The sequence below is a fragment of the Bufo bufo genome, chromosome 9, assembly GCF_905171765.1.
Source record: "Bufo bufo chromosome 9, aBufBuf1.1, whole genome shotgun sequence".
Taxonomy (NCBI): domain Eukaryota; kingdom Metazoa; phylum Chordata; class Amphibia; order Anura; family Bufonidae; genus Bufo; species Bufo bufo.
This window is the reverse complement of record NC_053397.1, coordinates 206,072,322-206,092,757: the sequence shown is the minus strand read 5'-3', so window position 1 is coordinate 206,092,757 and position 20,436 is coordinate 206,072,322. Positions and strand designations below refer to the sequence as shown.

The 20,436-nt window shown below is 44.0% G+C and overlaps 1 protein-coding gene across 2 annotated transcripts in view; it reads right to left on the bottom strand.

The window, feature by feature from the left end:
• Positions 1–20,436, bottom strand: part of LOC120979277 (SSX family member 2 interacting protein) — a 37,007-nt gene that overhangs the window by 9,983 nt on the left and 6,588 nt on the right. For both annotated transcript variants that reach the window (XM_040407929.1, XM_040407930.1), the window contains exons 2-9: positions 20,232–20,341; positions 17,013–17,161; positions 11,330–11,539; positions 11,120–11,230; positions 9,205–9,340; positions 3,741–3,816; positions 1,825–2,002; positions 1,602–1,752 (exon numbers count right to left, since the gene is read on the bottom strand). In XM_040407929.1, the coding sequence (XP_040263863.1) occupies positions 1,602–1,752; positions 1,825–2,002; positions 3,741–3,816; positions 9,205–9,340; positions 11,120–11,230; positions 11,330–11,539; positions 17,013–17,161; positions 20,232–20,268 (1,048 nt within the window). In that variant the 5' untranslated portion in view covers positions 20,269–20,341. The remainder of the gene's footprint in view (positions 1–1,601; positions 1,753–1,824; positions 2,003–3,740; positions 3,817–9,204; positions 9,341–11,119; positions 11,231–11,329; positions 11,540–17,012; positions 17,162–20,231; positions 20,342–20,436) is intronic.

Here is a 20,436-nt window from a genome sequence, read left to right as displayed (position 1 = left end):
GAGCGGTCAGTAAACAGCCATGGGGCTGAGAAGCGCTACGTGCGGTGGCTGTGTAAGACGCAGCTCTTTGGTATTATTGGGGTTGAAATATTCTACATTTTTCAAAACCAGCACCTGGATCTGAATACTTTTATAATTGCATGTAATTAAAAATTTAGTACAGCCAGCAAGCTATTCAAGAAAATATATCTGTATAGCGCCACCTGCTGTTTGCTCTTTTACTAAATTTTCGGTCCCGCTCACTTAGGTTGCATACATGCTCAGCTCCAGCCTTCAACTGCCACTAGCTGCAGCAGAAAGGACATGCCCCTTGAGTGTGCACTCCCCCTAAGCTGCGAGCCTGAAATAAATCTAGCAGAGCAGTGAATGGGGAGATCTCTGGATCCATGTGAGGTACAGGGCTGGTTCTAGCTTTGTTAGAAATATTTTCCTGTACTATATGACGTGAGATTTTAATTTTTTACATTAATCATGGGAAAACCCCTTTAATTGATTGGCAGTTGCTTGCTTACCATTAATGGCTAAGGCTACTTTCACACTCGCGTTTGGTGCGGATCCGTCATGGATCTGCACAGACGGATCCGTTCAGATAATACAACCGTCTGCATCCGTTCAGAACTGATCCGGTTGTATTATCTTTAACATGGCCAAGACGGATCTGTCTTGAACACCATTGAAAGTCAATGGAGGACGGATCAGTTTTCTATTGTGCCAGATTGTGTCATAGAAAACGGATCCGCCCCCATTGACTTACATTGTGCGTCAGGACGGATCCGTTTGGTTCAGTTTCATCAGACGGAAGCAGCATTTTGGTGTCCGCCTCCAAAGTGGAATGGAGACTGAACTGATGCATTCTGAGCGGATCATTTTCCATTCAGAATGCATTAGGGCAAAACTGATCCGTTTTGGACCGCGTGTGAGAGCCCTGAACGGATCTCACAAACGGAAAGCCAAAACGCCAGTGTGAAAGTAGCCTAAGCAGGAAACTTGTTGCCTTTCACAATAAGCAAGCAACTGCCAATTAATTTTTAATCATCTAATACCAAACAGCTGCAGCTCGCATGGCCATGCAGTTGTCAGATGCATCTCGGCCACATCTCCGTTGCGTCAGCCGATCCATCTAGCCGTACAGTGAGGTATGGAGGTATGAATGCGCCACATGGATTCTGCACTGCAAATCTGCAGCAAATTTCAGTTCAACACACATAGCAGAAATTTTCTGTGTGGACTAAGGGTCCATTCACACATCCGCGAAACAGGTGCGGACCTATTAATTTTCAATGGGGCCGAAATGTGCTGTCCGCATCCGCACTTCTAGATCCGCCCAAAAAAAAATCAAACATGTCCTATTCTTGTCCGCAATTGCGGACAAGAAAAGGCATTTTCTATGAGAGTGCCGGCGATGTGCGGTCCGCAAAATGCAAAACGCATATTGCCGATGTCAGTGTTTTGCGGATCCACAAAACACATACAGACGTGTGAATGGACCCTTATGAAGTGGATTTGCACTAGGGATTTCGCCCCTTCAATCTATAGGGATGAAATCAACAGTAAATTGTGCAAATCTAAGATCTGCGTAAAATTCGGAAGCAAAGGCGTACCTTGGTGGTCCAGCTTCTCCACGTGGCTCTTCAGTCTGCGCCACTGCTGACGGATGCTGTTGACCAGCTGCTCTCTCACCGCCTCACATGATAACTCAATCACGTTGTCCTTGCTGGAGTCGGCGGCATCATCCTCCCCGTCTGAAGCAGCCTGAAGACGCAGATCAGTCAGCAATGATCACAGAGAAGGAGGTAGGGAAATTAGAACGGACATTATACTTACTGGGCCAAGGCTATCCTCTAGTCTCTCTTTAGTTTTGGGTTTTGGGGGGCTGAGGACAGAGATCATTTCTTTTTTCATTTGCTGGAGGACTTTCTTCAGTTCTGCATTCTCCAACATCAGCTGCTTCTGCCTCTGTTCATAGTCACTCAGCAGAACTTTGTACATCTCCTCCTCATTTCTGAAAAGCCAAACGCCCATTAGGTTTTGTCCAGTCAGGGAGACTTAAAGGGCATCTGTCCGCAGATTTGTACCTATGAAAAAGGCTGACGTGTTGCATGTGCAGCTGAAGGTATCCATGTTGGTCCCATGCTCATATGTGCCCGCATTACTGAGAAAAATGATTGTTTACTATATGCAAATGAGCCTCTAGGAGCAACGGGGGCGTTGCCATTACACCTAGAGGCTCCGCTCTCTCTGCAACTGCTTCATTCTCTGCACTTTGACTAACAGGGCCAGGTCTGATCACATTTACACTGTCCGGCCCTGTCAACTAAAGTGGAGAGGGCGCAGCAGTTGCAGAGAGAGCAGAGCCTCTAGGTGTAACGGTAAAGGCCATTTGCATATATTAAAGCTTCATTTTTCTCAGCAATGCGGACACATATGGACATGGGACCAACACAGATGCCTTCAAGTGCACATGCAACAGGTCAGCCAGTGTCACAGGTACAAATCTGCTGACAGATGTCCTTTAAAGGGGTTGTGCCATTAAAATGAATGTACCCCGCCCAACAGATATCACTTTCCTGAAAATACCATTTATCAAAACTGCCTTATTCTAAAGTTTTTAGCCTACCAATGTGCCCTGTGGCAAATACGTTTGGCTATTCAGCTGCTGTTGGTTACGTCTTGTATTGGAGCCTCATACTGTAGGACGTAAGAAGCGGCACTGGTAAGAATGAGGGGTGTGGTTAGCGTCACATGACCTGCTGATGTCAGGACACATCTTGCTGCCCTAAGGCATGATAGGACAGCCGAGACATGACAAACCAGGAAGTAGGATTCAAGCATGGGGGGTAGGAGACAACTGAAAATTAGGTCAATTTGGGGGGGGGGGGATACAAAACAAAAACACACCATCCAAGGAAGAATGGGAGCTAGAGTAATTGATGAAAACACACTTTAGAGTGGAAGATAGTTCATGGCATAACCCCTTTAAATCTCTAAACCTATACGGTACACATATGACCCCCAATATATACGACGGTATGCTATACACTTGGATTTGTTGCCATCAAAACCAGTGCAGAACCAGTGCAGTCAACTCTGCATTCAAATACAGCGGGGAAAAAAGTACAAATACCAATAGTAACTGTCTGCACACCTACCAAGAGGACACCCTGATTATAAATGTGCAAAAGAGAACGCTTGATTGGCTGGTGTCGTTATGGCACATTTTCTGCAGACTATCACAGCTCCTGAAGACGCGATGAGCCTCCTGGGTCTACATGATTATTTAGCATGTTCCAGCCTGGTCAGTATTTGTACATTTTAACATAGCATATGCACTTTACTAGATATATACTATAGCTGGCATTATCTATTCACTGTGTAATCACATATTGTTTTATATTCCATATTTTTTTTGAACTAGCACATTTTTAATTCATTACTTATACCCGGTGGCATAGAATATAATCATGACAAAGGACATTAATTTATTATTTTTTTACTGCAGTCGACCGGACATAGATGTATTTTAATTATGAGATTTCGATCATTGAGGAAGGACATTAAATAATGTTATTGTATCATTAGATTAATTTTTATTAATAAAATAATATTTGAAATCATGCTTTGGTTATATAATTTTTAACTGAGGGTTTTTTTTAGGTATTTTTTTTTTCTACAGACTAGTTTTAATGAATTTCCCCACCAGTTTCTCCCCCTGCTTTGCTATTCATGTACATTCTACTCACTTGGCATCTGTTTTGCTGGTTCTCCATGCCATCCTCTTGCCATCAGCTCGACCCACGTAGTTCAGCACATCGATGGCTGTGAGAGAAACATGTGTTATTAAAAGGGATGAGAGAATAGACTTCAGATGTTTCATCCGAAGTGGATTCGCTCATCCCTAGTTATTAACAGTCCATAAAAAGGACATGGAAAAAAAAAAAAAGAGCAAGCAAAACTAAGATTAAGTCCTGCCGGTAAATGGTTTTCCAGGAGTCCGACATGACAGCACCACTGGAGGATGTCCTATTGATCTCTGTAGGGACAAGGATAGAGAGATAGAGTTGTTGAACTCGCTCTTAATTTCCTCAATAGCGCAGGGATTAATGGTAAAGGTGGGAACGCATATCCCAGATCCATATTCCAATCCTGAGAAAGTGCATCCACTCCCACCGGATTGTCTCTTGGATTTAGAGAGTAGAAATAATCCACTTGAGAATTCTCCCTTTATACAAAGAGGTCTATATGTGGACTGCCCCACTTGAGACAAATCAGTTGGAAAACCTCCTTGTTGAGCATCCACTCTCCTGGGTTGAATTTGTGCCGACTCAGGAAATCTGCTGTTGTGTTGTATACTCCTTTTAGGAGAATAGCTGAAATGGATAAAACATTCTTTTCTGCCTAGGTAAATATCTGGTCTGCTAGAGCCTGAAGAGGGCTTCTTGTTCCTCACCAACGTTTGAGAAAGCAGACCGTGGTCATGTTGTCCGCGAGTATCTTGGTGTTGGTCCTGAAATAAATGCCCTGCCGCCTTGTAAGTTTCCAGACCCGCTTTCAGTTCTCCGAAATTTGATGATCTTTGACTGTCCTGAATAGACCATTTTTCCTGAAAGAAGCAGCCTTTCCAATGGGCGCCCCAACCTTTCTGACTTGCGTCCGTGGTGATTACCGCCGCTGGAGACATATTTTCCCCTCTGTAGGTTTTTCAGATCCAACCACCAGGATAGGGAGCTCCTTACTTTCTCTGGAAAGATCATTTTGGAATTGAGGGAGCGGTGGTCTCTGTCCCATCTTGATAGCGCTGTCTCCTGTAAAGTCCTTGAATGGAATTGTGCCCAAGGGACCGACGGGATGCAAGATGTCATTAGTCCCAGTATTTGCATGGATTCCCTTAAGGTACAACTTCACTTTCTTCTGAAGGAGTCGATCCTTTCTTGTTTCAAACGAGGGAGAAAAGAACGCTGCTCCTCTGGGTCTAGAAGAGTTCCCAGAAATATTTTCCTGGTATCTGGGTGCAGGTCCGATTTCTCGTAATTTACTATCCATCCCAATTCTTTTAATAGGGATAAGGTCTGTTGAAGAGGATCCTCCAGAAGCTGTTCCGATTTTGCTAGGAGTAGAAAATCGTCCAGGTATGGCACTATCATTATGTGACAGTGTCTCAAATAGGCCTTTGTCTCTGCTATCAATTTCATAAATATATATGTGGGGCTGAGGATATTCCAAACGGAAGACATTGGAACTGGTAGTGGTAGATTCTTCCTTTGATTCTGATTGCAAATCTCAGGTATTGTTGGTGCTGTTGATGAACAGGGGATGTGATAGTATACATCCTTTAAGTCTATGGTGCACAAGAATGCTCCCGGAGTTATAAGTGGAGTTGTAGATCTTACTGACTCCATCTTGAACTTGCGGTATATAATCCATTTGTTCAGGAACTTAAAATTTATTATTGTCCTGAATGACCCGTCTGGCTTTTTTTTATGAAGAACAGTTTTGAATAATGTCCCTTGAATGCCTGTGGATAAGGCATCGGGATTATTGCTCCTAGACTGGAAAGTTTCTGTATGTCTGCTAGAAGCTGCTCCTGTAGAGACGTGGTCTGAAATTCCGTAATTTGAAAATTGTGGGGAGGACGACAACGGAATTCTAGCCTTGCGGATAGAATCTAGAATCCACTGGTTGTGCGTAATTCGTAGCCACCTCTGCCAGATGTAACAAAGCCTTCCCCCCACCGGCCCGGCGTCATTGTTTTCCTGGATTATTATTAGAATTTGGATTGAGGAGAAATCCTCTTCCTCCTTTAGGATAGCTCCATCTCCCCTTAATTTGAGATGGTTTTCAAGCTGATCTAGCCAAAGATTCATTGCTCTGGCTACTGACGTGGCAGCAATATTTGTGCTGATAGACACAGCCGAAGATTCCCACACTTTAATCTATCTTACGATCCATCGGATCCTTCATCGGAGAGGAGTCTTCAAAAGGGAATCGTAGTTTCTTTGCCACCTTTGCTACTTTAATGTTGAGGGATTTCTTCCCATAATTTTGTCTCTTCCGGATTGAATCGAAGTCTGCATTTAAATTCACGCGGTAAATACTGTTTCTTTTCTGCATCTTCCCACTCCTCCTTTATTAATTCTTTCAAATTTGAATTTACTGGAAAGAGCTTCTTTTTCGCTCTCAGGCCCCCCGAACATCTCATCCTGAATAGTTCGGGCCTGTTCCTCATCTTCTACCGCCATAGTTTGTCTTACTGCGGTTAGAAGGGGAATTAGATCCTCGCAGGAAAAGAGGTACCGCCTCGATTCTCCCGAAAAGGAGGAAGGGAAACGCTGATCACCTTCCTCCAATTCTCCCTCTGAATAATATAAGCCATCGTCTTCAGAGTTGGAACCCATTTGAACCCTGGGTCTCTTAGAGGGTGGCGGAGAGGGGACTGGGGATGGAACCAGGTTAGACACAGACGCCTGAACTTCCTCTCTTATCATAACTCTCAAGTCCGACAAAAAAGAAGGCTGCTCCTCTTTAAGAATTTTTGTAAGGCAGTCAGGGCAAAATTGTTTCTTGTAAGACTCCAGAAGTCTTTTAGAACAGGTCGCACACTTTCTAGCCTTTTTTTTTTTGTTTCTACATGGGACTTGTGTCCAGAGAGATAGAGAGAGATTCCTATAGTCCACACATTATGCCGGTCAAACAGGACAGGGAAAGTAACTTGCATAACCCTGGGCAGGGGAATCTGTACTAGTCTCCTGCTTTCCAGATACCTGGAGCCCATTAGGTCCACCTCCCACCACCGCTCCTCCTCCTCTTCCTGGGGGACTCATTCCATGGAAGAGCCAACCCCCATGCGAGGCCTCACTAAATCAAGACCTCTAGCATGCAACAACGGGCGCCGCCATCTTCTTCCGACGCACGCGCCCGCACTTCCGGCCACGTGACCTTATCGGCAATCGCGCGCACAGACGCTCGCCCAGAGGAGACGCAGGATTCGCAGCCGAGCCCAGAGCTCCCTCAGGAGAAGAGGCATCGGCTTCCTCGATACTGCGGCTTCCTCCACAGAGATGATGCAGGAGTTTTGGATTGGACCCATCACCAAGCTCCCTACAGGTATCGGGGAAGAGCTTAGGGGACCCCTTCCCAGAGGGGTGCTAGCTTAGGCTACCGAAGACTCTGAGGAGAGGCATAAACCCCCCGACCCAGCCTCAGCCTACTTTTCCAAAATAGGGTACTTCTCCTCTTCATCCCTAAGCAGGGACTCCTTCTCTGCTTCCCTATGTAGGGACAGGAAGAACACTGGAGAGTGGGGGCAGGGAGGGGCCTTTTAATCTCTCTCGAGTCCTGTCCCTACAGAGATCAATAGGACATCCTCCAGTGGTGCCGTCATGGAGGGACATCCAGGAAATATACATTTATAGTTGCTTGGTTATATCGCTAGCTGTCTCATTCCCTGTGTGACAGCATCTGAACTGAACTTGTTCAGGGCACGGGCCTTGGAACGTACAATAAAAAGTTCTAAGTTTGGTTGTTATTACCCCTAAAGGTGTATGAATAAAAGCGACAGCTGGGTGGCAATATTCCCCGTGTCAAAGGGGTTTGTCCCTACACAGTCGGCACTACTTGGACAGTGTCAATGTATGTAGGGACACACACCCTTGACTAGGAGAATGGTAGCAACCAGCTGTTGATTTATTCATAAATTTGTAGGAGGAAAAACTGAGGACCGGCACAGTACAGACATATTGCCCATGAAATAGCTATTCAGGAGCATCTGTTCTTACAAGTCTGTATATTGTTCCAGTCTTTAGTTATTCCTCCTAGAAATGAATGAGTAAATTAGCCATTAAATAGCTGGGTGTCAGCATTTCCCTGATCAAAAGGGATGGGTCCCTGCAGTCAGCACTTATTGCACAGTGTTAATGTATGTAGGGACTCACCCCTCTGACAAGGGAAATGGTAACACCCAGCTGTCAATTCAGCCGTAAATTTCTACACTACACAGACTTAGGGCTCATGCACACAGTCGTGTTTTTTGTCTGCATCCGATCCGTGTTTACTTCAATGGGGCTGCAAAAGATGGAGACAGCACAGCGTGTACTTTCCGCTGAGCGGCCCCTAAAAATTTAGAACATGTCTTATTCTTGTCCATTTTACGGACAAGGATATGACAGATCTATAGAGGGCAGGACATTCACTTCTGCAAAAAACAGAACAAACCGGTATCTGTGTTTTGTGAACGGCAAAAATGGCTATGGCCACGTGCATGAACCCTTATTAAAACAGATGTTCCAGAATTGTTATTTCATGGGGAGTACATACTTCGACATCTTAGGAGAGGTGGTAGGTCCTCTTTGACTTACAGTAGATCACATGTGGCCACCTAGAGGCACAAATACAAACACGCCTTTGCACAACTAGGTAGTTTTAACAGTCCTGAGCCCTGTTCTTTAGGCCAGGTTTACACAAGTAGAATACGAGCGCATTTTGTGTCTGTATTTCAGATGCATAACCTGGCCCGACCATAAGTTCATGGGCTAAGGCTACTTTAACACTAGCGTTTTTCTTTTCCGGCATTGAGTACCATCACAGGGGCTCTATACCGGAAAAGAACTGATCAGTTTTATCCCCATACATTCTGAATGGAGAGTAATCCGTTCAGGATGCATCAGGATGTCTTCAGTTCAGTCTCTTTGACTTTTCAGGACGGAGATCATAATCTCCGTCCAAAATTCCGGAACACTTGTCGGAATGCCGGATCCGGCCCCGAGCAAAACTGATCCGGCATTGCGGTCTGCGCATGTGAAAGAAAATAAATGCCGGATCCGTTTTTCCAGATGACACCGGAGAGACAGATCTGGCATGTCAATGCATTTGTCATACGGATCAGGATCCTGATTTGTCTGACAAATGCCATCAGTTTGTGTCCGTATTGCCGGATCCGGTGTGCAGCTCCGGCGACTGAACTGCCTGCCGGAATCCTCTGGCACAAGTGTGAAAGTACCCTCAAACTCACAGCACCACAGGGCTTTATAATGCTGCGAGCTCAGGTCAGGTAAATCCGTGGTCGGCCGATTCACATATCAGAAATATGCGCGCAAAATGTACACGAGTGTGAACCTGGCACTTTACAGCAAGCACAAAGCTTCAGGTCCGGCGCCATCCACGTGCGCTGTAATGGCGTGCAGCATAAAAGACTTGGCTTGTGTCACCTACAGATTTTTTTGTCCTTCTTGTCCATCACCAGCTGGTACAATCTCTCCTTCAGCTTGTTATACTCCCGCTCCTTCCTCTTCATATTATGATTGTGCTGAGTGGAGCGACTGGCAATGATGTTCTGCAGCTTCTGAACCTGCAAGTAACAAAGCAAGCATTGGTATTTGTTCTCCATCCTACTACATGAAGTAGAACTCCAATTATATAGAGAAATTATTATAGTGCAGGAGTGTGCACAATAATTATCATTTTCAATGCACGGCAAATTTTGCTTGTACATAGCAGTGCCGATTGGTTGCTGGCTGCTCACAGCTGTCTACATATCACCGAGACAGATCATCTCATATCTGGTGGGGCGCAGAAGCCGTGCTCGCTCAATCAGCAGCAGGGGCCTGGCTGTTACTGAAACAGGGATCAAACCCTCAAAGGGCCCACAGTGGGACAAAAAAAAAAAAAAAAGTATTATCATAAAAAATAAGGACTTTATAATATCAGAGGGAGCTTACTGGCCTAATTTCTTAAAGGGGTTGTCTCATGTCTCACTTCAACAAATGGCATTTATCATGTAGAGAGAGTTAATACAAGGCACTTACTAATGTATTGATTGTCCATATGGCCTCTTTTGGTGGCTAGACTCATTTTTCCATCACATGATACACTTCTCGTTTCCATGGATACGACCACCCTTTGATCCAGCATCAGTTGGCATGCTTGCACACTATAGGATAAAACATCAGCCTATGTGCGCTCCTATGGTCACAGTCGTCATAGAGGCTGGCGTTTTTTTTTTTTTCTATAGTGTGCAAGCACGGCCACCGATGCTTGATTACAGGGGTGGTCGTAGCCATGGAAACGAGAAGCGTATGATGTGATGGAAAAATGAATCCAGCCAGCAAAGGAGGCAATATGGACAATCACAATACATTAGCAAGTGCCTTGTATTAACTTTCTCTACATGAGAAATGCCACTTACTGAAGTGAGACAACCCCATTAAATCCTATAAGGGAATACATAGATCTGCACATGTGGACCACATTTCCAGTCGCAGCCGCCTTGAGATGGGACCCTATTCGCAAGAATGATGGGACCTGACTATGTGGATATGCCATAAATGTCCTGATTGGACAACCCCTTTAAATATTATGTGGTTTCATTGATCCTAGGGATACAAGGCAGGGGTGCAAACCAATGAGCCACGACATTTCCACTTGCTATCAGCTAGGTTTTAACAGTGGTCTGCCATCATGGAGGTGGTGTATTCATGCGTGGCCTAAATGGGAGGAAATGCTCAACCCCAAACACTGTGGCCTGTTTATAACCGGGGGAGCAATTCCTCCGCATGTGATCCGTTGCTAACGGCAATCCCCAGCAAAAATGCATACAATGGATGCCGGCAGCGGACCACATGCACCACAAAAACATCCTACACAAGATGAAATAATGTGTGGATGAAAATATAAGAATACATAAAATCACTGAAAAAGGTGCACCACAATAATATGCGACTGACCATACTGGCTAGACCCTCACGCTGAGGTTACAAGCCGAGACTTTAGCCAATATATTCCAATCAGGAACATATCGGAGCCCTGCGCACCCAGTCAAGGTGTCTCAGTGCGGCATGGGTCCTACCCCTAAACTACCTATTGTGTGTGAACACGGTCTGATCGATGCTAAGGACTGACTGCCAGCCTACATCCCTCCATAGTAAGATCACGAATCCAATGGGAGGGAGGAGGAGGCTGCGAGCCCCAACTAAAACAGGCTACCAGGTGCAGCAGAATGCTACCAATGATAGGCATTAGCACATTCAATACATAGAAAGAAAAATCACTAAAGTGGCCTAAATGGGAGGAAATGCTCGACCCCAAGCCCTGTTTATAATCCGTGATTTATACAGAGAAGGATTCTTACCTCTTCTCTTTCATTCTTCAGCAGCTGCAGCAGGTTATGGTTTTTGCACTGCTGCTGTCGCTCTCTCTCCAGGAGAGCAGCGTTCTCTCGCTTTGTCAGATCCAGCTGATCCTGAGGTTACATAGAGAATATACTGTATTACGTATATAGACCATGGATTTAAAGTCTCATCACCACACACACAAATGTCATTCCCTTGTCTCTGCTCACCTTAAGTTTGCTGTGAATGTTCTGCAGATGCTCCAGGTCGCTGTTCACTTTAAGGATCTGCAGTTCGGCATCTTCTCGCCTTCTCAGGTCTCGGGTGTGTCGCTGGAGCAGCTCGTGGATGCAGTTCATGATGGACACTACATGCAGCCTCCTACCGCCACCATTTTTGGATACGGTTTGCAATGAAGGAAACCCCAAGGTTAGGAGCTCCTACAAACACAGAAAATCAATGTAACGAGAAACAGAATGCACCAAATTACAAATAAAGGGGTTCTGCACTTTGTTTTAACTGATGATCTATCCTCTGGATAGATCTTCAGCTTCTGATCGGCGGGGGTCCGACACCCGGGACCCCTGCCGATCAGCTGTTTGAGAAGGCAGCGGCGCTCCAGTAGCGCCGCTGCCTTTTTACCGTTTACCGCCGGCCCACTGACGTCACGACTAGTATCAACTATTGTGGGCGGGGCTAAGCTCTGTTCACTTGAATGGAGCTTAGCCACGCCCACGCTAGATGATACTAGTCGTGACGTCAGTGGGCTGGCGGTAAACAGTGAGAAGGCCGTGGCGCTACTGGAGCGCAACTGCCTTCTCAAACAGCTGATCGGTGGGGGTCCCGGGTGTCGGACCACGCCGATCAGAAGCTGAAGATCTGTCCAGAGGATAGATAATCAGTTAAAACAAAGTGCCGAACCCCTTTAATGGGGACATTTTGTATTAAAGGTCCCTTATTCTACTCATAAACCATTAGGCATACTGAGATTTGCATGGCACAGATGAGCCCATCTCCATTGCCGGTTTAAGATGGTCTGCTCTTCCGCATTTGACAGCTCCCCTGTACATGTTATAGCTGCTTGCACAAGTTGAATATAAACCCCATTGCATCCATATGTATCTATCTCTGCCATGAAAGAGATTGGGCCAGCAAATAGTCTAATTCTACAGAAGTGACAGGGAGCTGAGATGGCCAAATCTCTGGCACAAAAAGTCCATACAGCTAATACCTACTAATACTAGCTAATGGTGGGAGACACACAGGAATAAACAAAGGGGACCTTTTGTAGAGCAGGGTATTTTAGTGGTTCTTTCCCCTTTAATTCCTTGTAATGTAATTGGTTATCGGTACCAGATACCAGGCTGAGTACCTGAGGTCTGAAGTAACTGAACATGCGTACTGCACACTGAAGACCTATAGGAGGAGAAGGGAAGCTAGAAACCATCTAGCTCCAATGAAGACACCATCAGGGTAAGATCTGTCTTGCTACCATCACCTCTATTTGTATTATATGGGCATCAGTCAGATGCTATGTTGGGAACTGGGCGATGGGGAGCTGGCTAATTTGTTTACGGCACTGGTGACTGTTACTTAACTCTTATATGTAATCTTTTATCATAGTTTTAGTAAACATTTTATGCACCTATATTTTAAGCCTATTTATTCACGGTAATACAGGTATCACAGTAATAATGAAGGTTAAAAAAAGTACATACGCTGAATATCATTACATTTATTTTTTTTTAACCAAATTTAATACATTGAATTATATCAAGCTAAATATTACAAGATACAGTTCTTTCCTGGTACTGTATCGAAGCTCAATCTATTCCGTAAAAAAAAATGAAGTATCAAATAAAAAGATATTTAATTTTAACCTTAGAATGTATTGTTCTAAAAAAAAATTATATATATATATATATATATATATACAGACCAAAAGTTTGGACACACCTTCTCATTCAAAGAGTTTTCTTTATTTTCATGACTATGATAATTGTAGATTCACACTGAAGGCATCAAAACTATGAATTAACACATGTGGAATTATATACATAACAAACAAGTGTGAAACAACTGAAAATATGCCATATTCTAGGTTCTTCAAAGTAGCCACCATTTGCTTTGATTACTGCTTTGCACACTCTTGGCATTCTCTTGATGAGCTTCAAGAGGTAGTCCCCTGAAATGGTCTTCCAACAGTCTTGAAGGAGTTCCCAGAGATGCTTAGCACTTGTTGGCCCTTTTGCCTTCACTCTGCAGTCCAGCTCACCCCAAACCATCTCGATTGGGTTCAGGTCCGGTGACTGTGGAGGCCAGGTCATCTGGCGCAGCACCCCATCACTCTCCTTCATGGTCAAATAGCCCTTACTTTCAAAGTTTTCCCAATTTTTCGGCTGATTGACTGACCTTCATTTCTTAAAAGTAATGATGGCCACTCGTTTTTCTTTACTTAGAATTTGTATTATGGCAAGAAAAAAGCAGCTAACAGTCTATTCAGTAGGACTATCAGCTGTGTATCCACCTGACTTCTCCTCAACGCCACTGATGGTCCCAACCCCATTTATAAGGCAAGAAATCCCACTTATTAAACCTGACAGGGCACACCTGTGAAGTGAAAACCATTTCAGGGGACTACCTCTTGAAGCTCATCAAGAGAATGCCAAGAGTGTGCAAAGCAGTAATCAAAGCAAAAGGTGGCTACTTTGAAGAACCTAGAATATGACATATTTTCAGTTGTTTCACACTTGTTTGTTATGTATATAATTCCACATGTGTTAATTCATAGTTTTGATGCCTTCATAGTCATGAAAATAAAGAAAACTCTTTGAATGAGAAGGTGTGTCCAAACTTTTGGTCTGTATATATATATATATATATATATATATATATATATATATATATATATATATATATATATACACACACACACATACACACACACAGTTGGAAGAAAAAGTATGTGAACCCTTTAGAATGATATGGATTTCTGCACAAATTGGTCATAAAATGTGATTTGATCTTCATCTAAGTCACAACAATAGACAATCACAGTCTGCTTAAACTAATAACACACAAAGAATTAAATGTTACCATTTTTTTATTGAACACACCATGTAAACATTTACAGTGCAGGTGGAAAAAGTATGTGAACCCCTAGACTAATCTCCAAGAGATAATTGGAGTGAGGTGTCAGCCAACTGGAGTCCAATCAATGAGATGAGATTGGAGGTGTTGGTTACAGCTGCCCTATAAAAAAAACAAAAAAAAAACACACCAGTTCTGGGTTTGCTTTTCACAAGAAGCATTGCCTGATGTGAATGATGCCTCGCACAAAAGAGCTCTCAGAAGACCTACGATTAAGAATTGTTGACTTGCATAAAGCTGGAAAGGATTATAAAAGTATCTCCAAAAGCCTTGCTGTTCATCAGTCCACGGTAAGACAAATTGTCTATAGATGGAGAAAGTTCAGCACTGCTGCTACTCTCCCTAGGAGTGGCCGTCCTGTAAAGATGACTGCAAGAGCACAGCTCAGACTGCTCAATGAGGTGGAGAAGAATCCTAGAGTGTCAGCTAAAGACTTACAAAAGTCTCTGGCATATGCTAACATCCCTGTTAGCGAATCTACGATACGTAAAACACTAAACAAGAATGGATTTCCTGGGAGGATACCACAGAGGAAGCCACTGCTGTCCAAAAAAAACATTGCTGCACGTTTACAGTTTGCACAAGAGCACCTGGATGTTCCACAGCAGTACTGGCAAAATATTCTGTGGACAGATGAAACCAAAGTTGAGTTGTTTGGAAGAAACACACAACATTATGTGTGGAGAACAAGAGGCACAGCACACCAACATCAAAACCTCATCCCAACTGTGAAGTATGGTGGTGGGGGCATCATGGTTTCGGGCTGCTTTGCTGCGTCAGGGCCTGGACGGATTGCTATCATCGAAGGAAAAATGAATTCCCAAGTTTATCAAGACATTTTGCAGGAGAACTTGAGGCCATCTGTCCACCAGCTGAAGCTCAACAGAAGATGGGTGTTGCAAAAGGACAACGACCCAAAGCATAGAAGTGAATCAACAACAGAATGGCTTAAACAGAAGAAAATACGCCTTCTGGAGTGGCCCAGTCAGAGTCCTGACCTCAACCCGATTGAGATGCTGTGGCATGACCTCAAGAAAGCGATTCACACCAGATATCCCAAGAATATTGCTGAACTGAAGCAGTTCTGTAAAGAGGAATGGTGGAGAATTACTCCTGACCGTTGTGCACGTCTGATCTGCAACTACAGGAAACGTTTGGTTGAAGTTATTGCTGCCAAAGGAGGTTCAACCAGTTATTAAATCCAAGGGTTCACATACTTTTTCCACCTGCACTGTGAATGTTTACATGGTGTGTTCAATAGAAACATGGTAACAGTTAATTCTTTGTGTGTTATTAGTTTAAGCAGACTGTGATTGTCTATTGTTGTGACTTAGATGAAGATCAGATCACATTTTATGACCAATTTGTGCAGAAATCCATATCAATCCAAGGGGTTCACATACTTTTTCTTGCAACTGTACACAAACATTTCATGTGAATATTCATGACACATTCATTAATAGGTTAACACAATGCACATTACTAGGTGTACACTAGCACACAACCCCTATAAATTGTCAGAGATCTGAGCATTTTATGTTATCCATCATTGGGGAGGAAGAACTGCTATACATAATGGCCTTCGGTTCTGCTTACATCATATTTATTGTCTGTTTCACATAACCGTTAAAGTCTACTTTCACACTGGCGTTTTGGCTTTCCGTTTGCGATATCCGTTCAGGGCTCTCACACGCGGTCCAAAACGGATCAGTTTTGCCCTAATGCATTCTGAATGGAAAAAGATCCGCTCAGAATGCATCAGTTTGCCTCTGATCAGTCTCCATTCCGCTGCTTGCAGCGTTTTGGTGTCCGTCTGACGAAACTGAGCCAAACTGAGCCGTCCTGACACACAATGTAAGTCAATTGGGACAGATCCGTTTTCTATGACACAATCTGGCACAATAGAAAACGGATCCGTCCTCCATTGACTTTCAATGGTGTTCAAGATGGATCCGTTTTGGCTATGTTAAAGATAATACAAACTGATCCGTTCTGAATGGATGCAGACGGTTGTATTATCTGAACGGATCCGTCTGTGCAGATCCATGACAGATCCGCACCAAACACAAGTGTGAAAGTATCCTTAGATGGATGCCTCAGACCGATGCCACTTGCATCCGTCACCTATAGGGTTACATGGAAGGAAAATGTATGTGTTTAATGTATATGTTCTCACTTGATGCCATTGTATGGAACTGCACAGCCTACTATGCTATTACATATGTTTTTTTATGTAGTATACTACCATACTCCATCCTGACAGGGGCAAAACGGACACTCTGTCTGGCTAATGTAACCCTATGGTCAGATTTAGTCTTACTACCTCACAAGAGGCAGGTACAAGCGCTGTTCCCGTTTGTATGTTCGCCTGATGCACTGTGACTTTGGATGTGCTAGTCAGAGGTTTTTTGCAGCCTGCAGGGACAGTGACATGCATCCACAAATGTGGTTAAAGGGGTTGTCCCATAAGGACAAGTGCTATTCGTATGGCCTACGAGGTAATGTGATGCACTTGAGCCATTAATTCACAGTATTACATGCCTTTTCCTGTTACCTGAATTAAAGACGTGTGATACTGCCGCTGACATTAGGCTTGACTTAGGCTGAAACTAATTTTTCCTCCAAGGAGGCAATACATTTTAATGCTGTATGGAGACAGGTCTCGGCACAGCATTAAAACAAAGTGCTTGAACGAATAGACTTCCAAAGCCGGATTCGCTCAACACTAGCAGACATCATTGGTCCCGGCAGCACGGTACTCACCTGGTCAATGTAGGTTGTACACTGCTCTACGTTGTCTTCGTTACAAAAGTTTGACTCCTGAGACATTTTGGCTATGCTGAAGGAGGGCTGTAGGGGGGCCGAGGAAGTCATTCTGGGCTCAGAGTTGTATCGCGAGAAAATTCTGCTTTCTGGAAGAAATGCAAAAAATGCAGAATGACCAGCGATGGATGAGACATGGTAGCACAAGCTGAACGTTCAGCACCACACCTCAGGGGCGATTAATCACAAAGGACTTCCGCCATATCGCAATACGGAGTCATTACATGAACTGTGGCTGCTGACCGGGAGGAGAACATCTAATTACAAGACATTTACTATTCACAATCTATAGGCTCATGACGTCTGCTCAGACCGTACGAAGCATTTCTAACCAGGTTTACTGAGGGAAGCCGAGCAGGGCTAAGAAATGCACCAGCTAAATAATACAGTGCAGCTCCACGATTCACGGTGCTCCGTTTAACACCGATTCATTGGCCTAATCTGGCAACTGATAATTTCGTAAAGGATCCAGAAAACAAAAGCAGAGAAAAAAACACAAAAACTTCAAATTCCTCTACAGCAGATTTCATCTTCACATCTTCAGGGCTCATGCACACGACGAGGTGAGCAAAGCGACTTCAGATGCTACACTAATAAAGTCGTTATAATACTGCACGGAGATTCGTCTCCGCACAGCATTAGAATGTATGGGCTCCGATGAGCCGAAGTTATTCCGACTTCGTTGATTAACTTCAGTAATAGATTATTACAGTGAAAAACAGCCGGTTCCAAGGTACCATTCGGACCTGAAGCCAAGTTCGGTCACAAGTTTTTAAGTGGTTTTTCACTGTAATAATCAATCACCGAAGTTATTCAACAAAGTCTCGCATGACTTTGTAAATAACTTACTTCGGTTCATCGGAGCCCATACATTCTAATACTGTACAGAGACGAATCTCCGTAGAGTATTATAACAATTTATTTTTTTAACAAAGTGGCTTCGGATGTAGCCTGTTCTGCGGTCCATAAATGGCGGATCCGCAAAACACAGATGCCGGCCACTTGCATTCCGCATTTTGCGGAGTGGAACGGCTGGCCCCTAATAGAACAGTCCTACCCTTGTCTGAAAAGCGGACAATAACAGGACATGTTCTATTTTTTTGCAGCACGGCCATGCGGATGTACGGACATGGAATGCACGTGTAGTTTTTGCAGCCCCATTGAAGTGAATGGTTCAACGTACGGGCCGCAAAACAACCCAGAATGGACACGGAAAAAAAAAAAAAAAAGTTTGTGTCCATGAGCCCTCATTACGATTTTCTTCTGGAGAGTCTCTACCCAAACAGAGGTTTGTACATATGTTTCTATGAATGTCCTATAATCCATACTCTGATTTAATCTGGCACCTTCCAGGGCCATTCGGATAGATTACTCAAAATGTGTCCTTAAAGGGGTTGGCCCATCTCAGACATTGGTGGAACCTCACTAACTAGAACGAAGCCCACAAAGTATAGGAGACTGTGCCAACAATAGCCGACCCCCCCAATTTTACACAACCCATTTAGGGATATTGTATACTATATACCCTTTTCGAGGATCCTTCTTTCTAACTAGCGGCTTTATTCATGAAACTAAGGCTGTGTTCACATTTCTGTATGGACCTACATTGCAAATTCAGTCATGTGCCAGGTAGCTCTGTGTGCCATACTGCTCCTCCTGTCAGAGCAACAGACCCAGTGACAGTCTGTGACTCATGGCGAACACTCCGAAATACCCAGACATCCTGAACATCACAGTGTGGGGGGTTATACAGACCCGACTGCAGCTGCACTATTCACATGTAGTGGGCGCCTGACGGAGGACATTTTTTTCAAGATATGTAGCAGGGAACACCTAGGCCCCTTTCACACGGGCGAGAATTCCGCACGGGTGCAATGCGTGAGGTGAACGCATTGCACCCGCACTGAATCCGGACCCATTCACTTCAATGGGGCTGTGCACACGAGCGGTGATTTTCACGCATCACTTGTGCGTTGCGTCAAAATTGCAGCATGCTCTATATTCTGCGTTTTTCACGCAACGCAGGCCCCATAGAATTGAATGGGGCTGCGTGAAGCATCCGCAAGCAAGGGTGGATGCGGTGAGATTTTTATGCATGGTTGCTAGGAGATGATTGGGATGAGCAACCCCGGACCCCATTAAAGTCTATTCACTGTATTATTTTCCCTTATATCATGGTTATAAGGGAAAATAGCATTCTTAATACAGAATGCTTACTAAAATGTGCCTTGAGGGGTTAAAAAAAAAAAAAAAAAAAAAAAAAACAACCTCCTCATCCACTTGATCTCGCAGCCGGCATCGTCTTCTTGCTTCTTCTCTCAGGACCTGCAAAAGGACCTTTGATGACGTAATCGCGCTCAACACGTGGTGATCCTTCTATCTTCATTCAGCAGGACCTGCGCTGAAGTCACCGCGTGATGAGCGCGATTACGTCAAAGGTCCTTTTGCAGGTCCTGAAAGAAGAAGAAAGAAGACTATGCCGGCTGCGCGATCAAGTGGATGAGGTGAGTTCATTATAATTTTTTTAACCCTTCAATAGACATTATACTTGGCATTCTGTATTAAAGAATGCTATTATTTTCCATTATAACCATGTTATAAGGGAAAATAATAAAATCTACAGAACACCGATCCCAAGCCAGAACTTCAGTGAAGAAGTCCGGATTTCGGGTCTGGGTACCACATTGAGTTTTACTCTCACGCGCGTGAAAAACGCATTGCACTCGCGCAGAAAAAAAACTGAACAACGGAACGCAATGGCAGTCAAAACTGAAATTGCGTGACTACTCGCATGATTTTCCCTGAACGCACCTGCATCGCATCCGGCCCTCCCCTGCGACGCCCGTGAGAAAAAGGCCTTAGGGTACAGCCACACGCTCAGGTTTCTGCATTTAGATTTAAAGGCCACAATCAGGAGTGGATCATACAAAGACTGAAAGAATAAAAGGACGGGTTCATCTTCTCTTTTTTTAATTCACTCCAGATTTTGGCTTCTAAAACTGCATCAGAAAACCTGACCGTGCGGCCGTGCCCTTACTCTTCATGAATAAGAGGGCTAGATAAAAACACAACGTTTGGGGCTGATGGAGAACACCTTTACTTGACGATTTCTGCACGTTTTACGTGACGCACACAGGATTTCTCAGAATGCAGACTTACCTGATTCCGGCATGTTTCCTGTCCTCCAGTCACCCATAGCCAGTCTACGACATGCAGATCTGTAATATCCCGAGTACAGCAGACGGACAAACCATCTATGGACACATTCCCTAAAAATAATAATAAAAAAAAAAATATTAAAAAAAGCCATTAAATCAACAAAACTGGAAATCCAACCCAATCTAAAGTGGAAAACTGTGCTATA